This window comes from Morone saxatilis, unplaced genomic scaffold (assembly GCF_004916995.1).
Source record: "Morone saxatilis isolate NCDOM2014 unplaced genomic scaffold, NCSU_SB_2.0 Contig9, whole genome shotgun sequence".
Taxonomy (NCBI): Eukaryota; Metazoa; Chordata; class Actinopteri; family Moronidae; genus Morone; species Morone saxatilis.
Genome location: NW_023340268.1, coordinates 8,593,060 through 8,606,230, shown reverse-complemented (window position 1 = coordinate 8,606,230; position 13,171 = coordinate 8,593,060). Strand labels below are relative to the sequence as shown.

The following is a 13,171-nucleotide window of genomic DNA, read 5'->3' as shown; positions in this document are numbered from 1 at the left end:
ACTTCAAACTAATGCGCTGCCACGAACGGTTTCCGTAGCCACTGGCCGTGACGGAAGCTCCAAATAAATAATCAAATAACATGTAATGTTTAGTTACAAACCTGAATAAGGGCCCCATTCAGAGAGGTCTCCATGGCGAGCGCTGACCCACATGTGTGTGTGACCCATATCGTGACTGTTGGTTTGTGTGTGTGTAGGTGGACTCTCAGCCCGAAGATGCCTGAGCAGGAAGGACGAACAAGTAAATACAATTTTTCTGCACTTTTTCAGCAACAAGACTAAAAGCTACTATCAATACCACTTTATATTAACAGAGTCAAATGTGTTCTGCTATAGCATTGTATTAAGGCTCTAAATGAGGATGATATTATATTAACCTGGAGGATGTAGGAAGTGGTGGAGCAGTAATCCTCAACTGCTCAGGCTCATCCGGTATATTCTCCTGGTCCATATCAAGAACATCCTTCATTGTAGGAGCTTTCACTCTCACACCACTCGGTCTGCTGGAAAAAAACAAGATAGTTACATTTTGGTGACTTAATACACAGATTCTGAGCAGCAGCAATGGTTTTTCATATTTTCTTATGGTTTAAAGTTATACAAAAGAGCACAAATATCATGCAGCAAATTCAAATTATCACAAGTATATCAACTTTAACATTTCTCCACCAAACAAATTATGAACATAACCACTCGCTACAGTCCTACTAACAGTTTATTCTAGGCAGTAAACTAAACATCCATGGTGGCACAAAGTTAGGGTTGAACCTGGAGTTTGGTCATTTTTCTTCTACTCTCTTGTACTGTGCACTAAATAATAAATATAAGTGCTATATAAATGCAGTCTAACTACATGTCACATTCACCCATTCACACACTAGTGTGGCAGAGGTTTGCAGAGGCCATGAAAGGTGCCAAATGCTCATCAGAAACAAACTAATCCCATTCACTCACTCAAAGCATCGTGAGCCCAAGGACACTTGGACATACACAAGAGAAGAATAACATCTGAATACCTGGCTTCATTAACTTCATCCAGATCACTTGAGGGATCCCTCAAAAAGTCCATCTTGGATTTCTTCCTGGAGGGCCTTTCAGACACTGGTGACACTCTCTTGACCTTCACTTGATGGTGCAGTGAAGCAGGTGTTGGTTGCATGTTTGGGGACTCTGAACGTGCAGCTGGTGACTGATCTGAGTCCTCTGCGTCCTGAACATTGGACGGCCTTCGATGTCTAGCCTTTGGCCTTCGGGTGTTACGGAGGATGATGGGTTCTGTCTTTGGCGCGTCGCGGTGGGTAGCCATGGCTCTGTCAATAATGGCCTGGGCTGTGCTTTCTTCAATGTTAGAGAACGCTGGTTCAGGAGCGCTCTGCACACTGACGGGAGCTGTGGGAGTGGGAGTCCCACTGCTTTTCACAGGAAGCATTCTGACAATGATTTTTCTCTCGGTTGTTGTTGTGTGGTTACCGGCAGGAGGGACATTTGTGGCAGAGGTGCTGGAACGAGGCTTTATTATGACACGAGGGCCTGAGCTCTGAAAGGTGTTTCCGCCATGGAGAATCTTGGCAATCTGGCTTATTTTATTGTAGGCAGGAGAATTTGTACTGAGTGACTGATAAGTGTTTGTTCTCTGGTCTTTAATCAGGATCTGACCTTGGCGGTTGACCAGCAGGACTTGACGAGCGGGGGGCGGGGTTGAGCCAGTGGCTGCACCTTGATTCTGAATCACAAGTTGCTGCTGACTCGCTGGCTTTGAGTTGTCCAAGCGGATGGCGACGGTTCTGCCCCGTGTGGCGCCAGGCTGAATAGGTAGAGCGTTCAAACCATTGATCACAATGGGGGAGGTAACTGTCCGTGGAACGGTAGAAAAAGAGGCAGCAGCTGTAGGGGAGACTGACGCGTTATTTACACTCGGTGTAGGTCGAGACGGTAACAGCAATTTGAGTTTATTCGGTTGTGGAAGAGTCGGCATGCGCTTGAAGTTTGATACTTGACGTTTTGTCTTTACAATGATGGTTTTCATTGGCGCTATGGGAGATTTTTTGGTTTCATGCTCTGGGGAGTAGTCAGGGTCATTCAAATCATCTTTAAATTCTCCAACTGAGTCAGTTGATGAGCTACTTTCGTCTTTATTGTCAATTTCATTTTTATTTGGGTACACTGGAGCACCATCTTCAGCAGAAACAAAATGGCCTGTTGATGAATCCAAAAACAGCTCATTTGGAGATGTTGGTGTTTCAGAGCTCATCAGGACCTCTTCACCCTGAACTGACAAGTCATCGTGCACATAACCTGATTCAAGAACATCAGACGGTAGTGAATTTTCCTGAAAGTCTGGCTCATCTGTTCCTTGTTCGACTGTTGTCTTTGACACAGTGTAGATCGACTCCAGCCTCTTTAATGCAACTGTCAGCTGTTTGGTAGGTGTATTATGGTTAGTGTGAATCTTAATCTCTCCCTGTTCTTCTTCTGTGCCCTGAGCTTCATCATCGACTGCCCCGCTTTCATCACTCTCTGACCCACCGTCCGCTCCATCCAACTGTGAGATTGACTGTGCTGAAGGGAGCTGACCTGAGGCGTCTGAGCTGCTAGTTGCCTCACAAACCACTGTGCGTGAAAATTTAAAGTAATGGCTTGACTTTTCATCTTCAGAGTCATTCTCCCGATTATCTTCCTGCATTTCCACATCTTGCACTACACCTGCCACGTTCTCAGTGAGCAGTGCCTCGTCAAACTCAAGCTTCGCATTAAGCATTGAGGCCACTGCGACCTCTGTGTCAGTGTCAAACACCGTGTAAGGTAGCTCCTGGGCCATCAGGTGGGCTACTTCCTCTTCCAGGTTATCGGGGGCTAACGAGATCCCATTGGTTGTGGCCACTGCTGCATCTTCTGCCTCAGAAGATGCCAAGAAGTCTTGGGGAACCTCTGCAGAAACTGGAGTGGTGATTCTAAAGTTTTGCCTCCCTTTGGGGGAATGAGTGATGGCTCCTTGCCGTGGTGAAAGCCCTGCAGAAATGCTGGAGTTGGATCTAGGTGGGGAGCTCCAGACAGGTGATGTTGAGTTCTGTCGTGACAGAGGAGCGGCAGACCCCAAGTTTGACGATCTTGGAGGGGAGCTGAACAGGGCACATCTGGATTGGACGGTGCCACCGGAGCGGAGGGTCATCGGTGCAGATGGGTCGCTATCTGTTGGCGAGGAGCTGCAGCGGCTTCTGGATGAGAGCCTGCGAGGCCGACGGGTGTCCTCCAGGTCCCTCAATGTCAGGATATGATGAGATTTGGGAGGAGCGGTCCCTGAAAGCATCAAATAAAGCATGAAGAAGATGCAACAATGCTAATTTATGGGGTCTAGTTTGACAATTAAGTAAGATGTGACACATTTAACACTCAAAAAATGCTTTTCAAAAAGTTAAACAAGTAGAAATATACAATTACATTTAAAACAAACAAAAAAAATCAACATTTAATCTTAAACCATTTACCTGGCGATGGAAGAGGTCGAGATGAACCTCCTGCTGGTCTCCTGGTTTGTGTGTAACCAGGACTTTTGGATCCAGGGGTGTTGTGCTGTTTAGAGTTGGGTGATGGGGTAGTGGACTTTATTGGGCTGGAGGAAGAGCTTAAACAATCTGGGGACTCCATATCTGCCAAAGAAAAAATATTGTAAAAAAAGGGTCCAATTGCAAGTTGCAAAAAGAAGCTTTTCAGGGAAACTGAAAGAACAACTGCATTAGTTTAATTTAATTAATTTACACTGATCATTATGTGAACTTGATACCTTTTTAAGGGTTAATGTCAGCCCTATATTTTCAGCAAAAACATTTCTATGAGTGCTTGCTAAAGTGAACAACAAGTGAGCTGGGCATTAAACACAAAATAAAGTTCCTGCTGACCTCTATTGTGGCTGGGACTGTGGACTATGGTGTGATTCTCTTCTTGGTCCCATCGCGGATCTTGTTCCTCACCAGGGAGAGGTGTGCTCACTTCTGTCACCTTACAGGTGTATTTGCAGCGTTTACGTGGGTCCACGGTGCTCCAGTACAACCGAGAACATCTGGAAAAGCAAGGCAAGCAGAATGCGTCACATTAATAAATAAAACAAAAAACAAAGGACAAAGTAATTGCGCTACAGTAAGCACAAACGTTTTTCTAAAAAAAATGATGGATGAAGTCCTACACTGTATTTAGGTTTTTAGTCACAAACGTATTGATGAGACTTTTAATAAACATAAAAGATTGGCAATTCCTTTTGGCATGTTTTATCAAAACTACACTCCAAATGTGTGTTAAACCAGTCAGATCACCTCATTAAAAGGCACCAATTGTACAATGTCAGTGGTCACTTACTGATAGCCGACAGGATACAGCATCCTTCCATTTGATGACAGCTCTGACAGCACACCAAGTTTCTGAATCTGCAGAGAGCCTGGAAAAGTGAGAAAGGAAAGATAATAAGTTTTAGCACATTAAAGGCAGTGTGATATATAGCAGTAATATTTAATCCCTGTACAGGAGTCATGTGGTTCAAACCAAGAACAGACAACACCCATATATTCTTACCTATGGTCATGTTTATGGATTCTGGCTCTAAGCCTGTGAGGAACTTTCTTCTGAGATTGATCCCCTCAAAGTCCACGTATACTCGCCGCTGGACTTCAAACCCTTTCCCAGAGACCATCTGGAAGGGTACGGGAAATAAATCAATACAATTTATATAAAATGAGCAGGCGTGAGGTATGTGTGGGTAAGCTGAGAGTGTAACGCTTTTCCCTGTTAATTTATAACTATAATAAAACTAAAAATAAAAGAGCAGCTAGGAGGAAAATTGTGTTCATACCTTCACACTGACAAGATCCCTGTGTTTGTAACAGTACATCTTCCTGTCCTGCTGGAACACACAATTCTGGGCACGAGCACACATGAAGTGGAAATTACTCTGGCAGGTGGCAAGACAGCAGCCCACAGTGGCTCCTGACTGCCCACAACGATCACAGCGCTGGAGAATGGAGGACAAAAACAATCATGTTAATTAATCAACTTGTGCAGACTGCAATCCTTCAACGCTCAGAGCTAGTGTGATAAACATCTAGCTACTAGAAATTATTCATTTATTTCTTGATTATGTCTTACCAGGTGGCGCCCTCTTGAGACAGCACTGTGCACTTGCAAAAGAGCACTATTCTCCTCATACACCTCTGCAGACCAGAGGCAGCAGTTAATGTGGGCCCATTCATTCTGTCCCAAGTACAACAGCCGTCCTGCATCCTGTCAGGAAGACAAACAGATTCATATTACTTAATAAGCAGTAGAGGGAGTAGCCATTTTCACATTGTAAGCTGACATGAAGGAAAGACAAGAACATTTAGAACTAGAATTACCGAACTGCACTTTCAGAGTCATAAAATATAAGTAGTGAACACTTTGAATTTTGTGATGTCAAAGTGACCTTGACCTTTCCAAAATCTAATCAGTTCATCCCTGACTCCATTTGACTTTTTATATGAAGCAAAGCGAGTGGAGCTGAAACAATTGGTTGCTTAATCTGCTACTGTTTTGATAACTGATTCATCATTTAGGTCACTTAAAAGAGTGCAGCTTTACAAATGTGACATATTCAAACTGTTAAGTATCATTGGGTTTTGGGACTGTTGGTCAGATATGTCTTTTTGTTTTTACCACTTTCTAATATGTTGTATTAAACATCATTAAAAAAAATATTTAATAGTTGTAGCCCTTGCAGTAATAACACAGTAAGAAACTCACACAGGGAGCATAGTCTCCATATTGTTGGCACATGGCACACTGTCGCATATCTTCAGTCTTTGTAGTTTCCACATCCCTCATGACACCTGTGAGAAAGGAGGAGAACTACATGAATATACACATTTTTAAACCAATAAAGATTTCTGGCATTTCAGGGCAGACAATAACCAATAATTGAATAATTGATACAATAACTGCTAATGATAATATTAAGAGATATTTTTTTAGACTGACAAGTTTATTTTTGTAATATAACACCAGTGTTTAGAGACTCATCAACAGCAGTTGTCTGCCAGAAGTTCTTACTAAGATCACATTCCTTGGCATACGTGATACAGAACAGGTTACAATAGTTAACATACCCTGTGAATACAGAGGGAGGCTGTGCAATACGCCAGACTGCTGTGTAGTGACTGAGGATAGCAGAGAGCCAGTTTTGCCTGCCTGTGGGCCCCTGCACTCCTTGGGCTGGTATGTCCTTTCCAGCCACTGTGCATAGCTGTGCTCCTTAGATGGTGGGAGGACCGCCTCAGGGAGCATGCCACTACAGAGTGAGGGATAAGAGGGGGAGAGCCAGAGAAGACATATGAGACAACTCTCCATCTACTACAGCATCCTGAGTAACACTGTCATTCTCTATAGGTTATTTAAATTGCAGCTCACCAGACTGAACTATGCCATAAAGCTCAAATATATATAGGGAATAATTAATGTGTGTATATTGAGGGAAAAATGTTTAATTAAATGTAAGTGGAAAAAGAAAAAAAGATTACCTTGGGAATTCCTCAGAGAAGGAGTTCCACTTTTTCAGATGGTGTGCAGGAAACCAACTGAAAACCTGCTCAATCAGCTGTGGGAAAAACACAATTTAAGTATGATCAAAGGCAAACCAAGGAATGTGTATTTTTGGACATTTATAACTCTTTTCATAGTGTATTTGTATAGTGAGTGACTGAGCTCCAAATTCCATTGGAAATCAATAAAACATAGGTCTCTAAAAATAAACTAAAACTTTTGAGATTTGGGAGGAGAAGGAAGCTTACTTGGACATAGTGTGCCATGGCCTGAGCGGTTGGTCTCTGATCGTCAGGGAGACGCTCCTCCTCCTTCAGCCGCTTCCTCATCACAGAGGTAACATCAGCATGGAAAGCTTTCTGAGAGAGCGACAAGAGGAGAGGTTTAAAGACAGAAAGTAATAATTGTGTGACATACAGGACTTTATTTCTTTTCTCTCAGTTGAAGGTGTGAACAGTTACTCACTATTGAGGTGTATCCGCCCACATTAAACTTCTTCTCCATGGCTTGTAGATCACACACTGGTTCCTGCACCCTTATAAAGTGTGTGTTGTCTGTTTCCTGACACTGAAACACAAACAGTTAAAGTAAGAGGAGAAATTCAGCTATCTGGTACCAAAAAAAAAAACATAATAAAATAATACATAAAAGACTTGAAACATTAAGTTTAACAGTACAAAAACTGTGTTTACTTTTTATTTATTACTGTTAAATCAAATATACTGCTTTAGAACAGGGCTCTTGGGTAGCTCTTACCATTTTACAGATAAGGAGGTGCTGTGTGGTGTAGTCGGAGAGGAGGCCAGTGAGCACCTCCTCCAGCCCGGCCATCAGCCTGCTCTGCAGCTTTTCCTTCAAGCGGCTGTGTTCAGTTGGGTGCTGTCTGCATGGTTGACAGGTGAAAAACACTTCTTCTGGTTGGTTTGACAGCAACCCAAACAGCTCATCTATAATGACAAACAAAACACATTTAGAGGATATAATGTTTATTGACATCATCATAATTCTCTGGGTGTCTAAGAGATTATTTCCCTTTTTTGTCATTGTGTAGAATTTGATTAATTCTGACATGTTTTAATTGTACTGTGTGTAAAATGTACTGTAACTTAACATGGAAAACAGTCTAAAACGACTTGTAAATTTAATTTAAGGACAAAATGTTACTCACCTGAAAGTCCTTCACACGTGTAATGAATCCAGTGGCTGCACTCTGAACACTGAATCATCTGTGCTTGTTTCTTGTTGTCATCGTAGCACTTGTGGCAGACAGTGCAGAAATTACCTGATATAAATAAAGATCACATGAGTCACATCGTCCATTTCTAGTGCCACACATTTGAACTATAAATACATACTAAGCATAAGAGTCCAGATTATCCTTCAAACAAACATTTGACGTGTTTGTTTACGACCCATGTATTTACTGAGCTTTTACATATGTGTCTACAACGCCTTCAGAAAACACTGCTGTCTCACCTTTGTTGTGCAGAAGACTGCAGTCAGGACAGAGGTCCTGCTTATGATTCCAGGCCAAGTCCCAGCTCTTTCCAGGAGTCACGCCGCAGCTTTTACATCGAATGCATGTCATGCACACCTACACACACACACACACACACACAATTGTCACAAAACATGAGGCATATGTGGGGCTAGGAGGGTTCAAACTGCAAACAAAACACATAAATCGTGGCATTCTTGACACAGTTCTGCCCCAGTATTTTAACATTTTATGACAATTTAGTACTTTTTTTTGATATCCCTGAGACACAACAAGAAGATTACAATACATTTTAAGGGTAATAAAGCAATTACCCAAGGCATGGTGCAGTTCATAGGTTTAGGGTAAGTTGGTCCCAAGCAGGAAGGGTGGTAGGATGTTTGACATCTTCTGCACTGCAACACAGGCTAGACAGGAAAAAAAAAAACACTAGGGTATAAAGGCCATCTCAAATGTGCAAATATACTAATAAAAAATAAATAAAGGAATGTGATCATAATATCTTATGTACAATTTCCTAAGACACTTAGTGTCTGAAAAATGTAGCATGGTAAAATTTCAAACTTTTAATAATAATTGTATCTGAAATAGATATGAAGGTGAAAACCCAGTTTAACGTGTTTGTGTAATATAACAAACTGAAAATCTTCATGTTCTGCAAAAAGATACTTTCCATCTGTGTATTTCCCTAAAACAATTATATATCACAAAATTAACTCCAAAAGACTGATTTGCCAATGTGCATACATCATGAATTAAATAAACTTATTTTGTGTTATTCATATTAATGTAACCCAATTAAAAGAAAAAAAGAAATTAACCCTTCCTTAAATCACATTTACGAGACTTTTTGTTTTTACGTTTTTTTTTGTTTTTTTTTTAAGTGATTCTGGGTTGCATACCTTCGTGTTTTTGCTTCGACGGCCACACACGTGACAGAATTTGCAGCGCCTGCAGCACCAGTTCTCCTTGTTCTCTTTTAGTGGGCGTTCCTCTGGCAAGAGGCAGAAACTGTGGAAAGGCTCACAGCAGATCTGGCAGAATATCATCTGAGGGAAGTGGGAGACAAAAGGAGACCAGTTTAGCCACCAAAAATGTTATTATTGGCACTGACTCCAAAATACAAAATACTGCAAACACGGGCTTGGAGATATGACCGTTATTGTAACACTACTCATATCTTTACATACATACATACATACATACATACATACATACATACATACCTTATAACCAGACTATTTGGGCTCTGAAAAATAATTTAACTGAATTACCTCATGTCGCCCTTTACTGGCACAAAGCAGACAGACAGGTTGTGGCGTGGTAGGGACAGACGTGAGGACACTGAGGCCTCCCATTAGCCATACATTTTGTACAGCACAGTCCTCCTGGTAGACAAAAAGAAAGAGAAAAGTGATCAGTTTTTTTTATTGATATTCTGAGGACGCATGAGCTCTTTAACATGAATTAAATTTATTTAAAAAAGCAGCTTAATAACACAGCCCCATAACAACCAGTAGTAGCAAGGCTGGTCCATGAACACCAGGATGAAGGCAATTTATATAGCAGCTCTGTAGTTCATACTTTAAAACTAGAGAAAAGACAAAGGCGTTTATCTTTCAATCTTTACTGAGAGGTATTTATTCTTTTACCTGCAAAACACAATGAGTAGGATTTTCCTAAAAAAAAAAAACCCAAACAATGTATCATTCATATGATCATAATCCCTCTCAATCATCAACCCTGACACACTAGAAATGTGTGTGTGGCGGAGTCTTTATCTGCCCTGTATTTTGCTCTATAGGGGACGTTTCTAGATGTCAACCTTTGGGCAGTGCGCAGGGTCAGTGTTTATAACAAAGAATAGCGAGCGGAGGAGAGCGTCGTCCTCCTCTGTCGCTCTCTCTCTCCACCTCCCGCCCGGGTGTATCCTCTCCTCTCCCGTCCACCTCCTGGCTTCCACCCTGGCCACAGCCGTCAAACACCAAGCTGCAGAGCGGTCTGATGCGCAGACTCCATCCGACACACCGATATCAAACAGCCCTGCAGCTCTGTGTCTATTTGACTGAGGGCAGGAGGAGCTACACACAGGAGAAGGTGCAGCTCCGGCACAAAACCCAGCAATGCGCATACTTCTGTAAGACTGTGTGGAGGTACTTTAGAACATAACCGCTGTGAAACAATCAGAAAATACAGTTTTATCTCTGATTCACTACTGTGTTTTCTGTAGCTGCGCTCCCTCACTCCCATTCATTGTCTAGCTTGTTCTGCTCTCAGTTGACACAGGGAGCGGCCAACTTTGAATGGTGCAAATAAACCTCTACTCAGTATGCCTTTAAGTGCCTTACAGTCTCAAGTGCTTTCATTTCAAGTAAAGGCGGCCAAATCTGAAATCTATAAACAACTCGTCATGTGAAGTTTTAAATGCAACGCTGGTGCTGAAAAGCAATATATGGTCAATTTCAACACCCTAGTGAAAGGCAATCTAAAAATGCTATACTGCAAAAAAAACTCACCTTGAAGTCCACACGGATCTTGTACTTGTGCTGCAACGGGCCCTTTTGGGGAAATCCGTTAGTTAACCCCGTCAGGGCGTTAACTGGCGCACACTCTGCAGGATTCTGGGAACGAAGGACATAGTGTGTGTCAGTTGTTGGACAGTTTTGCTGCACTGTCCCTTTCACAGAAACGTCCTCCTTTTCCTCTTCCGGTTGATCCCCTCGTTCGTCCTCCTGATCCTCTTGCGTGCCCTCCTGTAACTCTGTTTGCGGATCGACAGTCTGAGGGAGCACTTGCAAACTTTTGTGCACAGTTTTATCTTTGTTAGCTGCGTTTGTCTCAGTCAAAACGTCTGGGTGCTGCACCTCAGACTCTGGATGTTCCTGAAAACACAACTTTGAAGAAACCTCTGACAGAGATGAGTGCAGTGTGGACTGGGGAGGTTGCTCGGAAGATGATGATGATACACATTTTTGCCAACGCAAGTCTGACTGCACCTGAGACTCGGGCAAACGATGCAAACGCAACAGCAAGGATTTCATTTTAGAGTCTGTTATGGGGTGTGGGGAAAGTGGAGAAGCGGGATGCGTTACAGGCTGGGACAATTCAGGAGGAGACTGTGTTGTGGAATGTGATGGATGTGAAATAGCAGGCTGTGTTACAAGCTGGGACAAAATTGGATGCGATTGTGAAGCACACTGATCCAGACACTGGGGCAACTGCTGTGGCAAACACAGAGCAGACTGCAGGATAAAATCAGGCAGACGGTGTAAGTGTATTTGTAGCTGCTTCTGCAGCTTCGGCATTGGGCTCCTGGCTGGGCTGGTTTCTGGTAAAGTTTCTCTGGGCTCCGTCTCCTCCGTGCTCTCCTGTTCCTGTGGAGGAGGGGACTGCCTAAGCCAACCAGCACGACAGGTTCCAAAGATACACAGATACTAGTGACATGCAGAGGCGGCGACTGGCAGCAGCCAAAGTGACAGGAAAAGGGAGAACTGTGACTTGTAGAATAATGTGTTAGCCAGGAATAAGAAGTGAGAAAAGGTAAAGAAAATGTAGCAAACGCATTCAGTAGCAGTAGAGATACACAGAGAAGTGAAGTATGCATGTGTCGAGTTCAAAGACAGCTAGATAAACACAAAAACTAAAACTGGTTGACAACTACCGTCAACACAGTATAAAGATTAACAATTTGTCATGTTTAGTGTAATAAAAAAAAAGAACTGACATCTCTGATACGTAGGCTGTAAAAAGAAGAAAAGGCAGATAGCATGAGAGCATGAGAAAAATCATCTAGTTTGATTTGATTGATTGATTGTATGGTGTACAGATGTTGCACTGATTTTGTTCCTACAAAAAAGAGAGTTCATGCCAAGATGTGTGTTTGTTAGTTTCAGAAGAAGGGTTTGTCTATTTTGTCTGCGCAATATGCAGTGTGCTACCACTATACATTTATTTCTCCAATGTTGATGGAATATGTAATCTGTAATTTATAGTTTGTGTTAAGCAGCCTGTTTTAGTTATAATCTCTCTCTATGTAACACCCACACTTCCAGACAGCAGTAGACATGTCATAAACCCACCGACACAGCACTTTTAATTAAAATTTCAGACACATGCACATACAGTGTGTTTAGATGCACCTAGCGTGTAAATGCAGATAATTATATATGCATTTTCAAAAGGTGCATGCGTAATTATATGCATGCAGGTACTCCACTAGATATATGCACGTTTTATTGTAAACCAGCATATCCTGTGGGTCTTTACTAATAAACTGTAAATAAGGGTGTTCTTTCTAAAAGGGTCTAAGCATGCCTTTTGCACACACCAGTGAACTGTCCATCACCAAGTGTGGTTACATTCTGCTGAGCTCTTCTCCTTAAGAAAACGACCACTGCACTCCTACACTGTAGTGGGCACTGTGGACAAATCTACAACCAACCAAAAAACGGAAAACCACCCACAAACTTGGCCAAAACAGGAAATGCTGCATGTCACTTTGTTTACAATTCCATGAAAATAGAGCATATGTTGTTTATTTTGTGTGCTTGTTTCCCCTTTATTCTTGTCTTCAAAATACAGAGGCTTCCTTTGTTGCTGGTGTGTTTTGGAAGGAGGAGGAAGATGGGAGTTACTAGGATGTGTCGACACCAACCAATGAGGAACAGCACACATGACCTCAGACCTCATGAGGTTTCCAACTTTTAAGATCCCTTAACCAGCAGCAACAACACTACCAATTTGTAACCAACAGACACAGATGAAGATAAATTCAACACTTGGAATCATCGTCTACATAAATATGAGGGTGGGGGGGGGTTCTAATGAAGAATGGCAGAGGATTCAAGCAATGCAGATTTTAGGGTAAATAAAAAAATAAAAAAAAGCCAAGGTCGAGCTTTGACAGTGGAAGAGCAAACTGTTCCAAATTCACAAGTTTGCTTGATTAGATTGGCATGTGATTTGAAGAAGCCAAATGTACATGCCAAACAGAATAAGCAGAAGCAAAGACAGGCAGCACAGCCAAGATTTAAGCTATAATCTTAGCTCAAGTTATAACAGTGTGACAGCCGTTTCAACACTAAAATTAGTGGCGTCTGAAAGCGATGGTGG

At 42.2% G+C, this 13,171-nt stretch overlaps 1 protein-coding gene across 3 annotated transcripts in view; it reads right to left on the bottom strand.

Annotated features, from left to right (window-relative positions):
* kmt2ba (lysine (K)-specific methyltransferase 2Ba) overlaps positions 1-13,171 on the bottom strand; it is a 30,077-nt gene that overhangs the window by 4,532 nt on the left and 12,374 nt on the right. Inside the window, exons 10-30 of one of the 3 annotated variants that reach the window (XM_035680884.1) lie at positions 10,576-11,433; positions 9,334-9,447; positions 8,962-9,108; positions 8,374-8,466; positions 8,038-8,155; positions 7,730-7,843; positions 7,318-7,508; positions 7,027-7,128; positions 6,810-6,920; positions 6,540-6,616; positions 6,129-6,310; positions 5,767-5,852; positions 5,134-5,268; positions 4,841-4,999; positions 4,564-4,681; positions 4,351-4,429; positions 3,897-4,057; positions 3,486-3,647; positions 1,017-3,297; positions 378-503; positions 102-220 (exon numbers count right to left, since the gene is read on the bottom strand). In XM_035680884.1, coding sequence (XP_035536777.1) covers positions 102-220; positions 378-503; positions 1,017-3,297; positions 3,486-3,647; positions 3,897-4,057; positions 4,351-4,429; positions 4,564-4,681; positions 4,841-4,999; positions 5,134-5,268; positions 5,767-5,852; positions 6,129-6,310; positions 6,540-6,616; positions 6,810-6,920; positions 7,027-7,128; positions 7,318-7,508; positions 7,730-7,843; positions 8,038-8,155; positions 8,374-8,466; positions 8,962-9,108; positions 9,334-9,447; positions 10,576-11,433 — 5,533 coding nt within the window. The remainder of the gene's footprint in view (positions 1-101; positions 221-377; positions 504-1,016; positions 3,298-3,485; positions 3,648-3,896; positions 4,058-4,350; positions 4,430-4,563; positions 4,682-4,840; positions 5,000-5,133; positions 5,269-5,766; positions 5,853-6,128; positions 6,311-6,539; positions 6,617-6,809; positions 6,921-7,026; positions 7,129-7,317; positions 7,509-7,729; positions 7,844-8,037; positions 8,156-8,373; positions 8,467-8,961; positions 9,109-9,333; positions 9,448-10,575; positions 11,434-13,171) is intronic. The other 2 variants (XM_035680885.1, XM_035680886.1) reach the window with 2 other exon arrangements.